The following is a 17,819-nucleotide window of genomic DNA, read 5'->3' on the forward strand; positions in this document are numbered from 1 at the left end:
TTGGAAGTGGTCCCCCAACAGGTGTTTCTCCATTTTCACAGTGCTATTCCAGCCACATGTGGACCCCACACTCAGAGAGACAGGTGGCCCTAGTAGCCTTTGGGGGACAGGGTGAGGATGGAGGTGGGGATTGTAGAAATTATATCTTCTGGCTGCTAAAACAAAAGTGCAGATCCCTAGTAACACTATGTCAGCATAGCAGAAAACTTCTTTTTAAAGGAAGTTGTTTGTAGTTTGACAGACCTCAGTCAACCCTTGGCTTAGTCAGTGTTCTGTTACCAGACCATTTACTAACATTTCCTGCTTTTGCAGGTTTCGATTTGACATTGTACTGCCACCACTAGCATTTTGAGAAATGTGTTAAATGAGAGATTTTCATATTAAAGTCAGATTTCCTGCTTCTAGGAATTCTGAATTATTACCGAGCTTGGAGCAGGTTAACATATTCTTGTCCCGTATGTAGTTGTCATTTTTCTTCTTAGTTTGAACTGTTTTGCTTAAGCAAAGGTTGTGACCTTGGTTAAACCACTTGAAAACAATTTAACCTTAATCTCCAGAAGCCTCAACACAGGGTTAAATTGCACCAAAAAAAAATGAAGATTGCCCTTTAAGAAGTGAAATTGTTTTATTTCTCTCAAGGACCCTCTTACCAACCCCCAGAGAGGCTCTCTTTGGATAGAGTTGGTCCCAACCTGCCTTGACTTCCTCTGTTCCTGTGACTGTGGCTGTGGCTTTGATGCAGGCCAAGGGGAGCTGCCATTCTCTTTATGTGCTTTTCATGGTCATTCTCAAGAAGCCAGAGGATGCTAAGCAGGGAGCTGAAACAGCTTCATGTTCCATGAACAATTTGTGGAACTTTGCAGATGCAGGGGTGGGACAGTGGGGATGCAGAAGCCCGGTTTGATCCACCCCTCCTCCTCATACCGAGTCCAGGGCCTGTAGCCATAGGTCCTGCTGGGCTAAATGATACTGCTGCAGTTCCAGCTCTGACGTTTTTGGTTCCCTCAGACCTTACGCTTGAGCTGCATGTTCAGGGTCAGAATGTGGTCAGTGGGCTTTTCACAGCTTCCACCGCAGTGGGCTGTGGGGTTGACCCCGAGCGGCCTTGGCCCGTACCTCCTGCAGGGGCTGCTGCGCACCCTCTAATGGCGTGTCTCTCTCTGTGTGTGTGTGTGTCCCTGCCCCACAGCGCCTGAGGCCTCGCTGTGCCCCCAGCACCGCACAGGGGCCCCGCTGGGTCAGAGTGAGGAGCTGCAGCCACTGAGCCAGCGCCACCCCTTCCTGCCGCACCTGGGGCTGGCCTCCCGCCCAAATGGCGACTGGTCCCAGCCCTGCCTCACTTGTGACCGCGCAGCCCGAGGTGGGACGGCGGTTTGCTTTTTTCCTTACTAGAAATGCTGGGCAGCTTGCTGGGGGTGTGCTTGCCATGCCAGTACAGCCAACTCTCTCCCTGTCTCCTCTGGGCCTGGGGGTTTGGCCTCCAGCAGGCCCAGGAGCCCTTTCTTCCTCTCTCCTGGGAGCTTGTGGCCTGGTCATGCTCCCCTTCCAGGATCACATGTCACTTGCTAGAAGTTCTGTCAAAGGTTTAGCAGGGGAGCTGTTCTTTGGGTAAGGCATGGGGTGATGGCCCATGCTCTCCCCATGCTCCCATTCCCTGACAAACTGGAGGGGCTCTGCCACCTGTCAGGCCCACCCATGGTGGTGGGTCAGACAGCTTGGCTTGTTGGACCGGAAATGTGTGATTTAAACCTCACAACACCAGACAAATATAAGATCCTCAGTGATGGTCATTGGAAGCCATTATCCTTAATGCAGTAACGTATGCCTTGCCCTGAATAAAATGGGATTTTTTTTTTTGCTTCCCAATTAACTGCTGTTCTTCCTGAAATCCCCGTTACCATGGAAAACAGAGAGTTAGCTGTACTGTCAATTCTAGGTCACGGTGTTTGAAGATACCTAATTCAATGGGTAACTAAAAATGGGGCTTCTCTTTCTACTAATTAATAATGTATCCTGATCAGAGCCCTACAACTGTAGCAGGTTAAACTGAAAACAGATTTTCACTGTTGCCTACAGGAAAATGCTCTCAGTCTACCTTTGGTCCCAAGTGGGGTCTCTGCTACAGGGAAGAAAGGTGTCTGTTCTCTTCTACTCTTCTTACAAGAAGGGGCATGACAGAGAGCTTTTGTGCGACTTCCCTGATAAGGTGGCCAGCCTTTATTCAGCCCTGGAAACAGTTACTGTTCATTCATGCCTCATTAATATTACAGCTTGTTTGACTTGGGTATTTGTGTAATAACTATATTTAACTCTAGGATATTTTCCTTCGTGTCCCTGTTTTCCCCTAACAGTTTATACAGGATTTTGGCTTCTTCTAAACTGACATTAGAAAACGTAAGGAAGGCCAGCTCTGCACTGTAAAGAATGTAAATGATAAAAGCATTCGTTAAAGGGTCACCCAGAGGCATTGGAGTTATATGCCCATTTCACCGCTCCCCCCCCCCCCCCCCCAGATAGTCAGGGGCTGCTGTTCTCAGCAGGTCCCGCAGAACTCTCCATGGAGTTCCCTTTTTGTTTTTCCCATGTTCTACCCATTTGGTAACTGACAAGGTCTGTTTTGAGCCTTGGTGGCTAATTTTGTGTTACCCTGGCCCTCTAGCTCTCCCGCTGGCAAACTGGCTTTCCTGGGACGTTTGCGTGTTAAATACGGCCTGGCAGGGCTGCAGGCTGGCCATCTTCCCCCGCTGCGGCTGTCTCTGGCCCTGCCTCTGCACCTTTGCCTGTGCCATTCCGTTCTCTCTGCTTGGGTATCGCTCCCACCACCTGCCCCCTGTTCCCACAACCTGGCAAGTTGCTTAAGGTATCCACCCCGTGTGGATTTCTGTTGTCCTTCAGCCCTCATAGGAGTTGAAGATAAAAATGAGTATTTTTTTCTTCGAAGATTTCTCATGCCCCAGATGAGTTTTGAGCAAACAAGTGTTATATGGATTGCATTTCATCCTTTAACTGTTGGGTGTGGCATCCTCTCCACATCTCACTCTCTCCCCATCAGAGGGTAGGGGGCTGTCGGAGTCCAGGGCAAAGACCCTGGCCATGTTTCTTCTCTGTTCTTTCTTGATGCTTCACAAAGGGTTGAGTATAAGGTAAGTGCTTAATCTGTCACACCAGTGGATTTGTTTGGAGCACACCTTCTTGGAAATCGGCAGTGGAAAAGTCAGAATGATGCCGGCCATTCAGAAAACTGTCAGGTGAGATGCAGGCTGTGATTCAGGAGAGATGTTTGTGAGGGGTGCTTTTGGGACCGCAGGCCCCACAGAGGCAGAGGAGGCAGACTGCTCAGAAGCCCTCTTCCCATGAAAGCAGCCACAGCCGGGAAGGCCTCTTGTGTGACTGGCGATAATCGTGAGGATGTCTGAGGAGAGCTTTCTTTCATGTGCCATATGTCATCTCATCCTCCCTGTGCCCCTCCCTCTCTCTTACCTCCCACATAGATCTGTAGATCTGACCTTGGAAGTCTCTTGAATTGTCCATCTTGTTCCATGGCCTCAATTCAGTGCCAGTCTTCTGACCAATTTCCTGCTGTCATTATCTCTCAGTCTCACCCACCCTCCATCTTTATAAAGGATGCCCTGGTCCTCAGTCTCAGAAAGCCCCTTTAGATGCCAGGCCCTGCAGGGCCATCTCAGAGCCTTTGACATTGCAGACCTCAGTTGCTTCCACCAGCTGTGTCCCCTGCCGTCAGTCTGGGGGTCTTCCTGTTCCCACAGAAGCATTCCAGACCTTCCCAGGCCTGCCAACGTCTGCCTGCAGGCACAGCTCTGGGCTTTCCTTTTGAAGCCTGCTCTACCTGCCCTCTGCTCTGTATTTATTGCGTTCCCATGGGGCACCAGGCACTGAGCACAGAACAGAGCCCCTTGCCCTCATGGAGCTTATATGGTAATGGGAAAGAAAAACACAATATAAATTATTCAGCGTGTTATGTAATGAGTGCTCTGGAAAACAGCAAAACAAAAACAGTCTTGCTTGAGTGTCTTTGGGGAGGTAGGAGAGGGTGGCTTGCAGTATGAATGGATCAAGGATTGAAGGAGTGTGGGGGTGAGCCTTGTGGAGGTTGGAAAGAGCCTTCCAGGCAGGAGGGCAGCTGTGCAAAGGCCCTGAGGTGGGAGTGTGCTCAGGGTGTTTGAGAAAAGGCAGCCAGTGAGGTGGCGATGAGTGACGGAGCATGGCCAGTGCGTGGGGGTGGAGCGTGGCAGAGGTGGGCCTGGAGGAGGTGTGGGGCAGGACCTCTCAACTCTGTCTGGCTGGGAGCATTCCTTGAATTCCTAGTCCATCCATATGGGTACTTTTGTGTCCATGTTTAGATGTTGTGCCGATGTCATTGCTAGGAGCTTTTGGAACAGTTTCACTGTGCTTACCTTGCAGACTATGCACTCAGTGGCCCGGTGTTGGGCCTTCTAGGTTTATGTCAGAAATTTCTTTGACTTTTACTCACAGTGAGGTGGGGGAAGACGAGGGTTAGGAGGATCCCTTGGGCTGTGTATGGGCAGGGTGGGAGCAGGGAGCCAGGTCAGGAGGCCACTGTCCCCATCCAGGTGGGAGATGGTGGGGGTCTGGACCCGGCAGGGCTGCAGAAATCTGGGCAGTGGCCAGGTTCTGGGTATGTTTTTCTTTTTTTTTTGAGACGGAGTCTCACACTGTCGCCCAGGCTGGAGTGCAGTGGCACGATCTCTGCTCACTGCAAGCTCTGCCTCCCGGGTTCACACCATTCTCCTGCCTCAGTCTCCCAAGTAGCTGGGACTACAGGCGCCCGCCACCACGCCTGTCTAATTTTTTGTATTTTTAGTAGAGACAAGGTTTCATCATGTTAGCCAGGATGGTCTTGATCTCCTGACCTTGTGATTCACCCACCTTGGCCTCCCAAAGTGCTGAGATTATAGGCGTGAGCCACCACGCCTGGCCGGTTCTGGGTATGTTTTAAAGATGACCTGACAGACCTTGCTAGAGGACTGGGCAGAGTGAGAGGGGAGCTGAGGATGACTCTGAGGGCTGGGAGCAGAGCAGCTGGAGGCAGAGCTGCCATCATCTGAGGTGAGGGCGGCTGTGGGTGCAGCAGGTTAGTGGAGGGGTTGAGTTCAGGACATATGGAAGTGTCTCCTAGACACACAAGTGGAGGTGTCAAGAAGGTCTGAGAAGTCTGGAGTTGGGGAGAGAATTCTAGGCTGCAGACACGCTTTGGAAGTTGTCAGGGCATGGACAGTGCTTATGGCCGTCAGCTGTTCGGCCTCACCTGGCGCTCATGGTTTTTTGTTTTTTTTTTTTTTGAGATGGAGTCTCACTCTGTTGGCCATGCTAGAGTGCAGTGGTGTCATCTGGGCTCACTGCAACCTCCGCCTAGCTGGCTTCAAGCTATTCTCCTTCCTCAGCCACCTGAGTAGCTGGGATTACAGGCACATGCTACCATGCCTGGCTAATTTTTGTATTTTTAGTAGAGATGGGGTTTCATCGTGTTGGCCAGGTCTTGAACCCCTGACCTCAAGTGATCTGCCCAGCTCGGCCTCCCAAAGTGCTGGGATTACAGGCGTGAGCCACCGTGCCTAGCCTCTGGCGTTCATGTTTACTTGGTGGTCTTGTAATTTCAGACACACCAGCTGCCGTCCCAAGGCTGGGTCCTCTTAAGGCTTACCCGTGTTGGCTGCCCTCACGTGATCCTGGCATGTAGTCAGTGCTCAGGACAGTTGTGTGTGGGCAGAAGCTGCGCAGCACAAAGGAGGACCCTCAGGCCCAGGGGGTTGAGGGATTTGCCTAAGATCACACAAAGATGGCAGCTGGCCTGAACTGCAACCTGGTGGGGGTGAGCAGCCCACATGTTACCCGCCCCCCGGGCTCTTTCCACCATTTGCTGTTCTGTTCTGCAGAACTGGCCACAGTGTCAAAAGGCTTTGGAGAAATTACAGAAGTTCTTGGGGTAGACAGAACCTACATCAAAGGGAGGCAGATGGGGATGAGAAAAACATTCCTGAGTCAAGGTGGAGGCCTGGAAAGAAAGATTGCTGCTGTCCTCTCACCAAGGACACTCTAAGGCCAGGGGCCAGATCTTCTGCCCTGGCTGGCCTCTGTTGAGGGTGGGTAAGGGAAGGAAGGAATGCCCAGCTTGGTGTTCTCAGCCCCCTTGCTGAGCTCCCTGAACTACAGTCTGCAGAGCCAGAGCTACAGCTGTCTTGATGCTCCCTGAGCAAGTCCCAAGTTGCCTGGTACCTTGCAGTTCTTGGCGGGAGTTTAACTGCCCAGCATTCCTGTTCTCAAAAAAACAAAAAAAAAAAGAAAAAGGAAGGCAGGCAGAATAGAAATCTTCATTGCTTTCTGATTCACTCAAGTGAATCAGAACCAACTTAGGTCCTGAAACCAAAGTAAGCAGCAGTGGGCTTTGTACCAGGTGGGGGCTGCTGCCTGCAGCCGGGTCTTCTTGGCTCTCCTCATGGCCCCTCCGTGTTGCTGATGCCGCTGGCCCTGGCTGTAGTATGCTTCAAGTCTGCTGCCAGAGAAATGGCAGGGATTCTTTTGGGCTACTGGTCCTCTGGGCTGAGAGCCCCTTGTGCTGAGGCTGCTCCTCTCACACCCCACCCGGAAAGCGTTTGCCAAGTGATTACTAGAAAAGATTTGCGTTGGCTTATAAAACACATGCAATGCCACAGGATTAAATAGATACCAGAAGAAACTGGGGCAAAAGGAAAACAGAGGTGAGAAAGAAAAGCCAGGATTGTATACAGTGGCTAGAGATGGATCCAAATTTGGTTTGATACTGTGCAGCTGGGAAGGCCGGAGTGTCAAGCAGCCTGCCCAGGACTTCATGGAGCAGTGGCTGTGATCATTGTCCTGTGGCATCACCCCAACAGCTGCTGCTGCTGTCCGCCAGGCCTTCGGGCCATGCCTTCACTCTCTAGTGGCCTGGCAAGAATCTAAGGGGAAACAGGATTTCTCAGGGAGTGGAATGGCAAGACTATCCACAGTTATCAGCCATTCATTCTTTTTTTTTTTTTTTTTTTTTTTTTGAGACGGAGTCTCGCTCTTTCGTCCAGGCTGGACTGCAGTGGCGCTATCTTGGTTCACTGCAAGCTCCGCCTCCTGGGTTCACGCCATTCTCCTGCCTCAGCCTCCCGAGTAGCTGGGACTACAGGCGCCCGCCACCGCGCCCGGCTAATTTTTTTTGTATTTTTTGTAGAGACAGGGTTTCACCGTGTTAGCCAGGATGGTCTCGATCTCCTGACCTCGTGATCCACCCGCCTCGGCCTCCCAAAGTGCTGGAATTACAGGCATGAGCCACCGCGCCCAGCCTCATTCTTAAACCCGATGGGGACTTGGTAGAATTTGAAAGCTTTCTTGTGCACTGTTTCATGAGTATGTCCAGGAAGTCCCCAGGCACAGTGGGCCCTCAGAGGACTCTCTACGGAAGCTGTCTTCATAACAGGGGAACCTCAGGGGTGAACCAGAGTTGTCATGGCCTCAGCCCTGCTTGCCCAGCTCTGAGAATGGAGCTGAAGCATGCACACACACAGACACATGTGCACGTACACCAGACATGTACACACGAAGGAGGGTGTTTTGATAAGAAGTAGGCATCTGAAAAGGGAGTCCTCCATGGGTCTACTTCTGAAAACTCAAAGATGTGGGAAAATATATTGTTAAAAAAAAAAAGCCAAACCCAGCCAGCGTGTCAGAAGTGCTTCTGAGGTGGACCTTGGAAGGATCCTGGGCCAGCTGAGGTCTCCTGAGAGCGTGGGAGGTGACCGAGCTCCGAGGTGCAGGGCTGAGTGATGCTGCCAGCAACTGGGGGGCAGCAGGGCACGCCCGGGGCTGAGAGGTGGTTGGTGGCCGCCAGCCAGGTATTTCCTAGTGTCAGGCCAGGGATAGCTACCTGTGGGAAGTGTGTCTAGCCCTCAGGGCCCTTCCATTGGGTTTTGGGGATGGGCCGGGAATTTGGTGGGAGATGAGACTCATTTGGCATCTTGTTTTGGTGGAACAAATGTGTTCTGTAAGTCAGGGGAGCCGTGCATCTTCGGCTGGCAGTTAGTCCCAGGGGCAGAGGCACAGCAGAGCTGTCAGCGTTAGCTTACTCTAGAGAGAGTTAATCTCTTCAAGTGGAAAATTGAGTCACGGAGGAAGCTGATCAGTAACATGAACACACCCTCAGAGGCGGCAGATTTATTGACACATCTATCCAAGTATCAGGTATAAAAGATGCTCATTCTTGCCACAAGGGCTTGAGTTTTAAGTGGGATTTGAATGTGATTCGTGAAGGCTGTTGAATGGCTGGGCTGCTAAAGTCAGACAGTTGCGCAACACAACCAGAAGGCATCTGGATCACCTCTCCTGGGCCTTTGCCTTCTCTTAGGAGGAGTCCATTTGCTTCTCACAGTTGTCTGGAAGGTAGGCAGGGCAGATGAGGTTAATAAGGAAACTGACATGAACTTGCTCCCCTAAATCCTCTCATTTGTAAGTGAAGAAGCTAGAATTAGAACTGGGATTTTGAAGAACTCTGGTTCTGTTTCCTCTACTTGACAGTGTTTGAAATTGCTTTAAAATTTTTTCTGCAAAATAGGCAAATATGGTGTACACCTATTACAATTTTAAGATTATGTGGTTCATCTTATATAATGCTTTTTTCTGTATTATTTTTTTTTTCTTTTTAAGATGGGATTGGCTGGGCAGGGTGGCTCATGCCTGTAATCCCAGCACGTTGGGAGGTTGAGACGGGCAGATCACCTGAGGCCAGGAGTTCGAGGCCAGCTTGGCCAACATGGTGAAACCCATCTCTACTAAAAATACAAAAAAATTAGCCGGTCATGGTGGTGGGCACCTGTAATCCCAGCTACTCAGGAGGCAGAGGCGGGAGATTCTCTTGAACCTGAGAGGCAGAGGTTGCAGTGAGCCGAGATCACTCCAGCCTGGGTGACAAGAGCGAAACTCCATCTCAAAAAAAAAAGGGTCTTGCTCTGTTGCTCAGGCTGGAGTGCAGTGGTGTGATTGTGGCTCACTGCAGCCTCTGCCTCCCTGGGCTCAAGTGATCCTCCCACCTCAACCTCCTGGGTTGCTGAGACTACAGGTGCATGCCACCATACCCAGCTTTTTTTTTTTTTTTTTTTTTTTCTTTCTGTATTTTGTAGAGATGGAGTTTTGCCATGTTGCCCAGGCTGATCTGGAACTCCTGGGCTCAAGCTGTCCTCTGGCCTCGGCCTCTCAAAGTGTTGAGATTACAGGCATGCAGGCACAAGCCACCACACACAGCCAGGAATACCTAATTAAACCATTATTTAATTGGGCCCCAGATCTTAAGGAGCTCCTCTGATTGTCAGAATATGGGATTGTTCTCAGAATTGAAACAGTGCTATCAAGGCTGGGCGCGGTGGCTCATGCCTATAATCCCAGCACTTTGGGAGGCCGAGGCTGGTGGATCACTTGAGGTCAGGAGTTTGAGACCAGCCTGACCAACATGGTGAAACCCCTGTCTCTACCAAAAATACAAAAAATTAGTCGGGTGTGGTGGTGGGCGCTTGTAATCCCAGCTACCCAGGAGGCCAAGGCAGAAGATTGCTTGAAGCCCGGGAGGCAGAGGTTGCAGTGAGCCAAGATCGCACCACTGTACTCCAGCCTTGGCAACAGAGCAAGACTCTGTCTTTAAAAAAAAAAAAAAAAAAAGAAACAGTGCTATCAAAATTGCTGATTGGGAGGCCGGTTGCAGTGGCCCATGCCTGTAATCCTAGCACTTCAAGAGGCTGAAGCAGGTGAATTGCTTGAGCTCAGGAGTTTGAGACCAGCCTGGGCAACATGACAAAACCCCATCTCTACAAAAAAAAAAAACAAAAAAAAAACCAGGCATGGTGGTGCGCACCTGTAGTCCCAGCTACTTTGTGGGGCTGAGGTGGGAGGAATCGCCTGAGCTCAGGAAGTCCAGGCTGCAGTGAACCAAGACTGTGCCACTGCATTCTAGCCTGGGTGACAAAGTGAGACCCTTTCTCAAAAGAAAAAAAAAATTGCTGATTGGGGATTATTGATTAAATGATTGACATTGGTGTGTGCCATAGAAAATGGATCAATACAATATTTACCTGTTTTTTAAGGATCCTTTGTAGTATAGGTAAACAAACTATTGTTTATAAACTGTCAATAAGTGTAGGCGGTTTCTCGATGCTTTAAGGTTGAGTTTAGCAACAGTATGATTCATAGTTGTTAGTTTTTGTTTAGTGATAGAAGGCAGTTCCTCATTTTGACAGTTGCCTTTTCTTTTTTCCCTAAATCACTAGCTCTCAAGCTTTTAAATCTCCCAAAATGTCCCAAATCCTGGTCCACACCTTTGCCACACCTCTCAAATGAGAATCTCTGGGAGGGCCCCAGGTACTGCGGTGGCACTGACAGCAGTGTGCTGGGAGCTGCTGGTTCCCTGTCAGATGTTTTAAGTCAGATTGGCTAGCATAGTCACAGCTGCTGACAGTGTCTTTATTCATGGATGCCCAGTACAGCAGTTGCTAGTTTCAAATAGCCAACTTCCAGGAGGCATTTAAAAAAAAATTATATGACTAGAAACAGGAGGGAAGGCATGCAGATTTGTCTTCGCATGGGAAAGTAGGCCATATAATTTAAACCTCTCCCTGTATCATATCCTTTTTTACTATCTTCAGAGTCTTTTTCACTACCTGAAATTCTCTTATTTGCTTTGTTTTGTCTCCCTGCACTAAAACGAGCTGTTAGAGCAGGAGCCCCGTTCATGCCCCGTGCTGTATCCCTAGTGTCCTTAGCACCACACCTGAACCAGGAAAGGTGCTCAGAACATACTTCATGCATGAGTGCCTCACCTGAGGTCAGGAGTTCGAGACTAGCCTTGCCAACACAGTGAAACCCTGTCTCTATTAAAAACACACACACACACACACACACACACACACACACACACACAGCCAGATGTAGTGGTGCACGCCTGTAGTCCCAGCTACCTGGGAGGCTGAGGCAGGAGAATCACTTTAACCCAGGAGGCGGAGGTTGCAGTGAGCCGAGATCGTGCCGTTAGACTCCAGCCTGGGCGACAAGAGTGAAACTCCCTCTCAGAAAAAAAAAAAAGAAAAGAAAAAAGAAAATACATTTGAGGTCAATTCCAGAAATATAGGAATGCCTTATATATTTGTGTGGTTTCTCGATGCTTTAAGGTTGAGTTTAGCAACAGTATGATTCATAGTTGTTTTTGTTTAGTGATACAAGGCAGTTCCTCATTTTGACAGTTGCCTTTTCTTTTTTCCCTAAATCACTAGCTCTCAAGCTTTTAAATCTCCCAAAATGTCCCAAATCCTGGGCCACACCTCTCCCACACCTCTCAAATGAGAATCTCTGGGAGGGCCCCAGGTGCCGCGGTGGCACTGACAGCAGTGTGCTGGGGGCTGCTGGTTCCCTGTCAGGCTTTAATCAGTTGAAGGGCTCTTCCTCCCCTCTCTCCTCAACTCATGGCCTGTAGCAGTGTCTTTTTACAGAGTTACAGGCAGCTAGGCAAGACTCCAACTTGGAGCAGCTTGGAAATTGATATTACACATCAAATTAGTCTCCTCCTGCTGACTGCTAATGGAAAGCTTAGTCCGGCTTGCGGTGGGATAACCAGAGCGCCTCCTGCGAGTCCACTCTGTGACCTGCTTCTCCAGGTACAGTGAGGGCATGAAGTCATTCATTCTATTTTTTTTTTTTTTTAAACTGGGACAGAGTCTCACCCTGTCACCCAGGCTGGAGTGCAGTGGCCTGATCTTGGCTCACTACAACCTCTGCCTCCCAGGTTCAAGCAATTCTTCTGTCTCAGCCTCCCGAGTAGCTGGGACTACAGGTGTGTGCCACCACGCCCAGCTAATTTTTGTATTTTTAGTAGAGATGGGGTTTCATCATGTTGGCCAGGCTGGTCTTGAACTCCTGACCTCAGGTGATCCACCCACCTCTGCCTCCCTAAGTGCTGGGATTACAGACGTGAGCCACTGCGCCTGGCTCCTGCTAGATTTTTGGTACAAATGTAATGTATGTCCGTTCATGATAGTTGGGAAAATGCAAAAAAATAGAAATAGAAAAAGAAGAAAAAAATCCTTCAATCTTAACTATAATATACAAAGACAACTGTTATTCACATGTTGGTGTATTTATTTTTATTTTTATTTATTTGTTTTGAGACAGTGTCTTGCTGTTGCCCAGGCTGGAGCATTGTGGCACAATCATGGCCCATGCAGCCTCGAACTCCTAGGTTCAAACGATCCTTCTACCTCAGCCTTGCCTAGTAGCTGGAAGTACAGGCGCACACCACCACACCCAGCCAAATTTTTAATTTTTAGTAGAGACGAGGTCTTCCTATGTTGGCCAGGCTGGTCTGGAACTCCTGGCCTCAAGCGATCCTCCTGCTGTGGCCTCGCAAAGTGTTGGGGTTACAGGACTGAGCCATCATGCCTGGCCACGTGTTGATGTAGTTCCTTCTGGACTTTTTCCCAAGCATTTTCTTTTTTGCACCGTGAACGCAACTTTGCATTCCTGCTTTCTGTCTTGTGACATTAAAACAGAAGCATTTTCTGTGGTTCCTACACACCCTGTAAACATCTTAACAGTTGTACATAGTATTCCTCTGGGTGAACATCTTAACAGTTGTACATAGTATTCCTCTGGGTGAACATCTTAACAGTTGTACATAGTATTCCTCTGGGTGAACATCTTAACAGTTGTACATAGTATTCCTCTGGGTGAACATCTTAACAGTTGTACATAGTATTCCTCTGGGTGAACATCTTAACAGTTGTACATAGTATTCCTCTGGGTGAACATCTTAACAGTTGTACATAGTATTCCTCTGGGTGAACATCTTAACAGTTGTACATAGTATTCCTCTGGGTGAAGATCCCTAAGTCATCCTTGCCTTGACGTTGGACTGTCAGTCACTCCTCATCTTCACACTGAACAGCCTACAGATTTTAGTTACAGGGCCCTGGCTGCATAGACTGACCACTGGCAGTTGGGATCCACAAAGTTGTGCAGTTTTGTTATAGCCATCTATCTGTGGGCAAAGCATGCAGGTTCTTAATCTGGAGAGGAACTGAAGGCCAGGGCAAGACCCACATCCCCAAAAGTGCTGACAGATCTGAATCATAGGTCTGAAAACAAAGCAGATCTAACATTTTATATTATGCAGATAGTATAACAGTATTATGGACATGTCATTCACAACCATGTGACATTTTCAAAACATATTTTCCAAAAAGTTGGTTCGTGTGCTCACTTTATGTGCTCATGTGTGTGAGGGCCAGCCCTAAGCTTTCAGGGGCTTGCAGCTGGTAGCTGAGACCTTGTTTTTGGTGGGCCCCATTTAAGAGAGGCAGACATACCGACACCGTGTGGCGCTGGGTGTGGGGGAAGGTGGTGTTCAGGCAGGCAGTGCAGAGTGGCTGTAAACTATGGAGCTGCTCTAGCCCTTCGCTTGTCATCATCCCAGTTTGCGAGGGAGCATGAGGCCAAGGGCAAGCCACTGGGGGGCCTAAACTAGGAGGGCAGGAGCAGTGACCTTGGTGCACTTGGCCACAGAGGGTGCCTCTCATTTCCATGAGAAATAGGACAATTATGCAGTTTGATTTTTTTGAAAAAATCTAACTATGCATTTTCCATGTTGCTAGATAGTTACTTAGTTTTATTTATTTATCGATTCATTTATGTATTTTGTTTTATTTTGTTTTGGTTTTTTGAGACAGAGTCTCACTCTGTCGCCCAGGCTGGAGTGCAGTGGCACGATCTCAGCTCACTGCAGCCCTGCCTCCTGGGTTCAAGCGATTCTTCTGCCTCAGCCTCCCGAGTAGCTGGGAGTATTTTTAGTAGAGATGGGGTTTCATCATGTTGGCCAGGCTGGTCTTGAACTCCTGACCTCAGGTGTTCCACCCACCTCTGCCTCCCTAAGTGCTGGGATTACAGGCGTGAGCCACCATGCCCAGCCTCATTTATGTATTTTAAATTTATTTTTATTAATTTATTTTTTTAAGACAGAGTCTTGCTCTGTCGTCCAGGCTGGAGTGCAGTGGCACGATATCTGCTCACTGCAAACTCTGCCCCCCAGGTTCAAGTGATTCTCCTGCCTCAGCCTGCCGAGTAGTTGGGATTATAGGTGTGCGCCACCATGCCCAATTAATTTTTTGTATTTTTAGTAGAGACGGGGTTTCGCCATTTTGGCTAGGCTGGTCTCGAACTCCTGACCTCATGTGATCCTGCCCACCTCAAGGTCAGCTTCCCAAAGTGTTGGGGTTATAGGTGTGAGCCACGGTGCCCGGCCTATTTATGTTTTTTTTAGAGGGGGTCTCGCTATATCACTCAGGCTGGCTGAAGCGGTGTTGTGATTCTACCTCACTGTATCTTCAAACTCCTGGGCACAAGGGATCTTCCCATCTCAGCCTCTTGAGTAGCTTGGGACTACAGACACCTGCTACCGAGCCCAGCAACACTTAGTTTTGAAGGTTAAACCTTTGGCAGCTTACTTAATTTAACTTGGAGAAGTTGTAACTTGTAAAATGGGCGTAACCATAGTGCTTCTCTCCTGGGTTATTGTGTACATTATGTATGCTAATAATGTATGCACTTCACATACTAGCTTGCACACAAGAAATGCTCCAGAAGTGGCCCTGTCACTGTTAATTCTTATGATCAGACTTGTTTCAGATTTTCACCAGTGTAAATAATGCTGTGGTAAACTTCTTTGAACAGAAAGCTTGTTTTTTTCTTTTTTTAAGGATTCTTTGGATTATTTCTTCAATGTGGAATTCCCAGAAGTGAGATTAGTGGGAAAAGTGTATGAACATTCTGTTTCTTGAAGCATGACAAATGTTTTCCAAACAGACTGTTTCCAAACAAATGCTTTCCCCCCAGCAGTGGAGGAGGGTGCTCAGTTGGGAGCCCCTGAGCCCATAGCAGGTGCTATAATTTTGTAATCGATTATTTCCAATTGAATAGATGAAAATTACTATCAGAATACTAATTTTAAAAATGAGTCCTGTTTATAAGTATTACTTTAAGAAATTGTTGCAGGCATTTAACGTCTTTGAAGTTTATGATTGAATTAAAAAAGAGATAAATGATCATCTTTGTTGAAGTGCCTGCTCACCTCAGATGGCACTGCCTGGGCTTCAGAACCCCTCCTCCCACTCTGGCTTATGCCTGGAGAGCTGGGGGTGGCTCAGGGTGAGGCTGCAGGTCCTCTTTTCCTTACTGCTGGTCCCCAGCCATGGTGAGACCCCTGCCCCAGCACTCTACCTGGAGAATGACAGGCTGTAGCTTTGTTACTTTCACTGTGGACAGAAGCAGCAGGAACCTCAGGGACTCCTGAGGTAAATGAGAGTGAGAAAAAGCTGCTTAGTGTTTTGGCTAAGTCCTTCCTTTCCCACCCAACAAGCTGGTGCTCTTATTGTAGGAGAGAGTTTAATAACAGCCCGAAGAGAATGGCACAACTTGCTTTTTTCTGACTGAGGATGGGATTTGACTCATGCAGACAAATGAATGGACTGCCTTTTGTCTCTGCTTTACCCTCCCCCCTCTTTCACCAGCCCTGCATTGGGGCCTCAACGTGGTCATTGTTGGGGCTCTCTCTTTTTTCACCTGAGATTTCAGCTTCCTTGTCTGTAAACTGAGGCAGCGGTACCAGTGTTGCAGAGGGGTAGTGGAGAAGTTATAGCCATTATTTGTTTTCACCAGAAACTAAACTTGACCATTATCTGATGGGTGTTTGAGCACCTACTTAGTGCCAGAAGCAAAGCTGACGTGGCCCCTGCTTTCCGCCCACTAGGGCAGATGGCTGCCTGGAAGCAGTTGAACGGATTAGAACATGCAGCTACAGGTGATCAGGGCTGCAGCCTAGGTGCCACCTAGCTGCCCCACGGTTCCGTGGTGGGCAGGTCTATGCAAATCTACCCCCAATGTCCGGAGAAGCCGAGGGGCCAAGGAAGGAGGCTGACAAATCCAGTTTCTTAGAAAGAAACAGGGACTTAGGAGCAGAAGCCATGTTTCTCTCAGGAAGTGGTGAGACAAGGTGTCAGATCCCACGCCATTAGCCCCCAGATCCAGGGCTTATATGCCATAGGGAAGGAGTGGTTCAGAAGGAATGTGCAGGATATTTGAAGTATGATAACATTAAGGTAGTTTGACCTAAAGACAGGGTTTAAGGTAAGTATGTGCTCTTACATAAAAACAATAAACTGTAAATCTTTTTTTTTAAGACAGAGTTTCGCTCTTGTCGCCCAGGCTGGAGTGCAATGGTGCAGTCTCGGCTCACTGCAGCCTCCGCCTCCCAGGTTCAGGCGATTCTCCTGCCTCAGCCTCCCAAGTAGCTGGGATTACAGGCGCCCGCCACCACGCCTGGCTAATTTTGTATTTTTAGTAGAGACGGGGTTTTTCCATGTTGGTCAGGCTGGTCTCGAACTCCTGACCTCAGGTGATCCATCTGCCTCGGCCTCCAAAAGTGTTGGGATTACAGGCATGAGCCACCGCACCCGGCAAACTGTCAATCTTGGAGGCCTTCCTGGAACTGGGATTAATCAGAAGCCAGCCTGGTGAATTAGCCTCCAAGATGGAGCTGCTTTGGCCTCCACATCCACTAAGTGCTCTCTGTGCGCCAAGGCCAGCTCCAGGTATCAAGGTGTTAAATAACAAATAAAACGGATGGACCCCCTTCCCTGTGGAGCTCCCAGTCTGATGAGAGACTGGCCTGATAACACAGTCAGGGGAGGCGCAGTGAGAAGATGGCCTTAGAGCTGATACTTAGGGATGAGGATGCGGTTCTCCTTCCCATTTGAGGACCACAAGCAGCATACACAGTGTGAGGGAGCAGCAGGCAAGCAAAGGCTCGAGGCAGGAAGGAGCCTGCATGGCAGGTGCCCAGGGAGGATGGGAAGCGAGCAGGGCCCAGTGTTACTTGGCTAGCTGCTGTGTCACCCCAGTCTCTGCCTCCATGGTCGCATGGCAGTCTCCCCTGGTGTGTCTGTGTTTCTGTCTCTTCTAAGGACACTAGTTCTATTGACTCTAGGGCCCATCTTGCTCCAGTATGACCTCATCTTCACTAATTACATCTTCACTAATTATATCTGCAGCTACCCTGTTTACAAATAAGGTCGTGTTCTTCATCCTACTTTATGGGGGACCCAGTTCTGCCCATAAACCCTGGTCAGAAGAAGGCAGTGTAAGTGCTGAGTCCACACCATGTGGCAGCACGACACACCAGCTGATTCAGGAACCAGGTATCATACATAGGATCCCAATTAAATGTGTCCAGACTCTGGCCACTTCTCATCCCCTTCATAGCTACTTTTCTGGCCCAAGTTCCCTAGACCAGTCAAGTGGCATCACTGCCCCACTTAAGACTCTCCAAAGCACCTCTGAGGGCTTCTGAACCCCCACCACTCTTTGGTCATGTGCCCTTGGGTGCCTCTGCTGACACTAGCCTCAGAGCCTGTCCCCTCCTCTCAGAACAGAAGTGCCCCTGCCCTTTTGCCGGCCCTTTCAGGGCTCTGTGCCATTGCCTCCTGTCAGAGCATAGCTGAGCAAGCTCTCCTCTTCCCCACCCTGCCCTGCCCTGTCCCTCCTTTTGAGATTTGTTTATGGTCTCTCCTTACTAGAACACAAGCTCATGGGAACAGGAACTTTCCTCAGGCCCAGAGGAGGCCGTGCTTGTTGTGGGTATGCGCATGTAACTGACTGAGGGGGCAAAGCCCCTTTAGGGTGCTAGGAGCAAGCGTGGGGCATAGGTCCTGAGTCTTGGCTCTGAGTTCTCATCCTGCCCCTGAGTGGCT

The 17,819-nt window shown here is 49.1% G+C and overlaps 1 protein-coding gene across 15 annotated transcripts in view; it reads left to right on the forward strand.

Moving 5' to 3' along the window:
- EPN2 (epsin 2) overlaps nt 1-17,819 on the forward strand; it is a 99,434-nt gene that overhangs the window by 46,939 nt on the left and 34,676 nt on the right. For 9 of the 15 annotated variants that reach the window (XM_063656220.1, XM_063656218.1, XM_054458445.2 and 6 more), the window contains one exon: nt 1,190-1,360. The exons of the other annotated variants lie outside the window; for them this stretch is intronic. In XM_063656220.1, coding sequence (XP_063512290.1) covers nt 1,190-1,360 — 171 coding nt within the window. The remainder of the gene's footprint in view (nt 1-1,189; nt 1,361-17,819) is intronic. 15 annotated transcript variants of the gene reach the window in all.

The sequence above is a fragment of the Pongo pygmaeus genome, chromosome 19, assembly GCF_028885625.2.
Source record: "Pongo pygmaeus isolate AG05252 chromosome 19, NHGRI_mPonPyg2-v2.0_pri, whole genome shotgun sequence".
Lineage (NCBI taxonomy): Eukaryota > Metazoa > Chordata > Mammalia > Primates > Hominidae > Pongo > Pongo pygmaeus.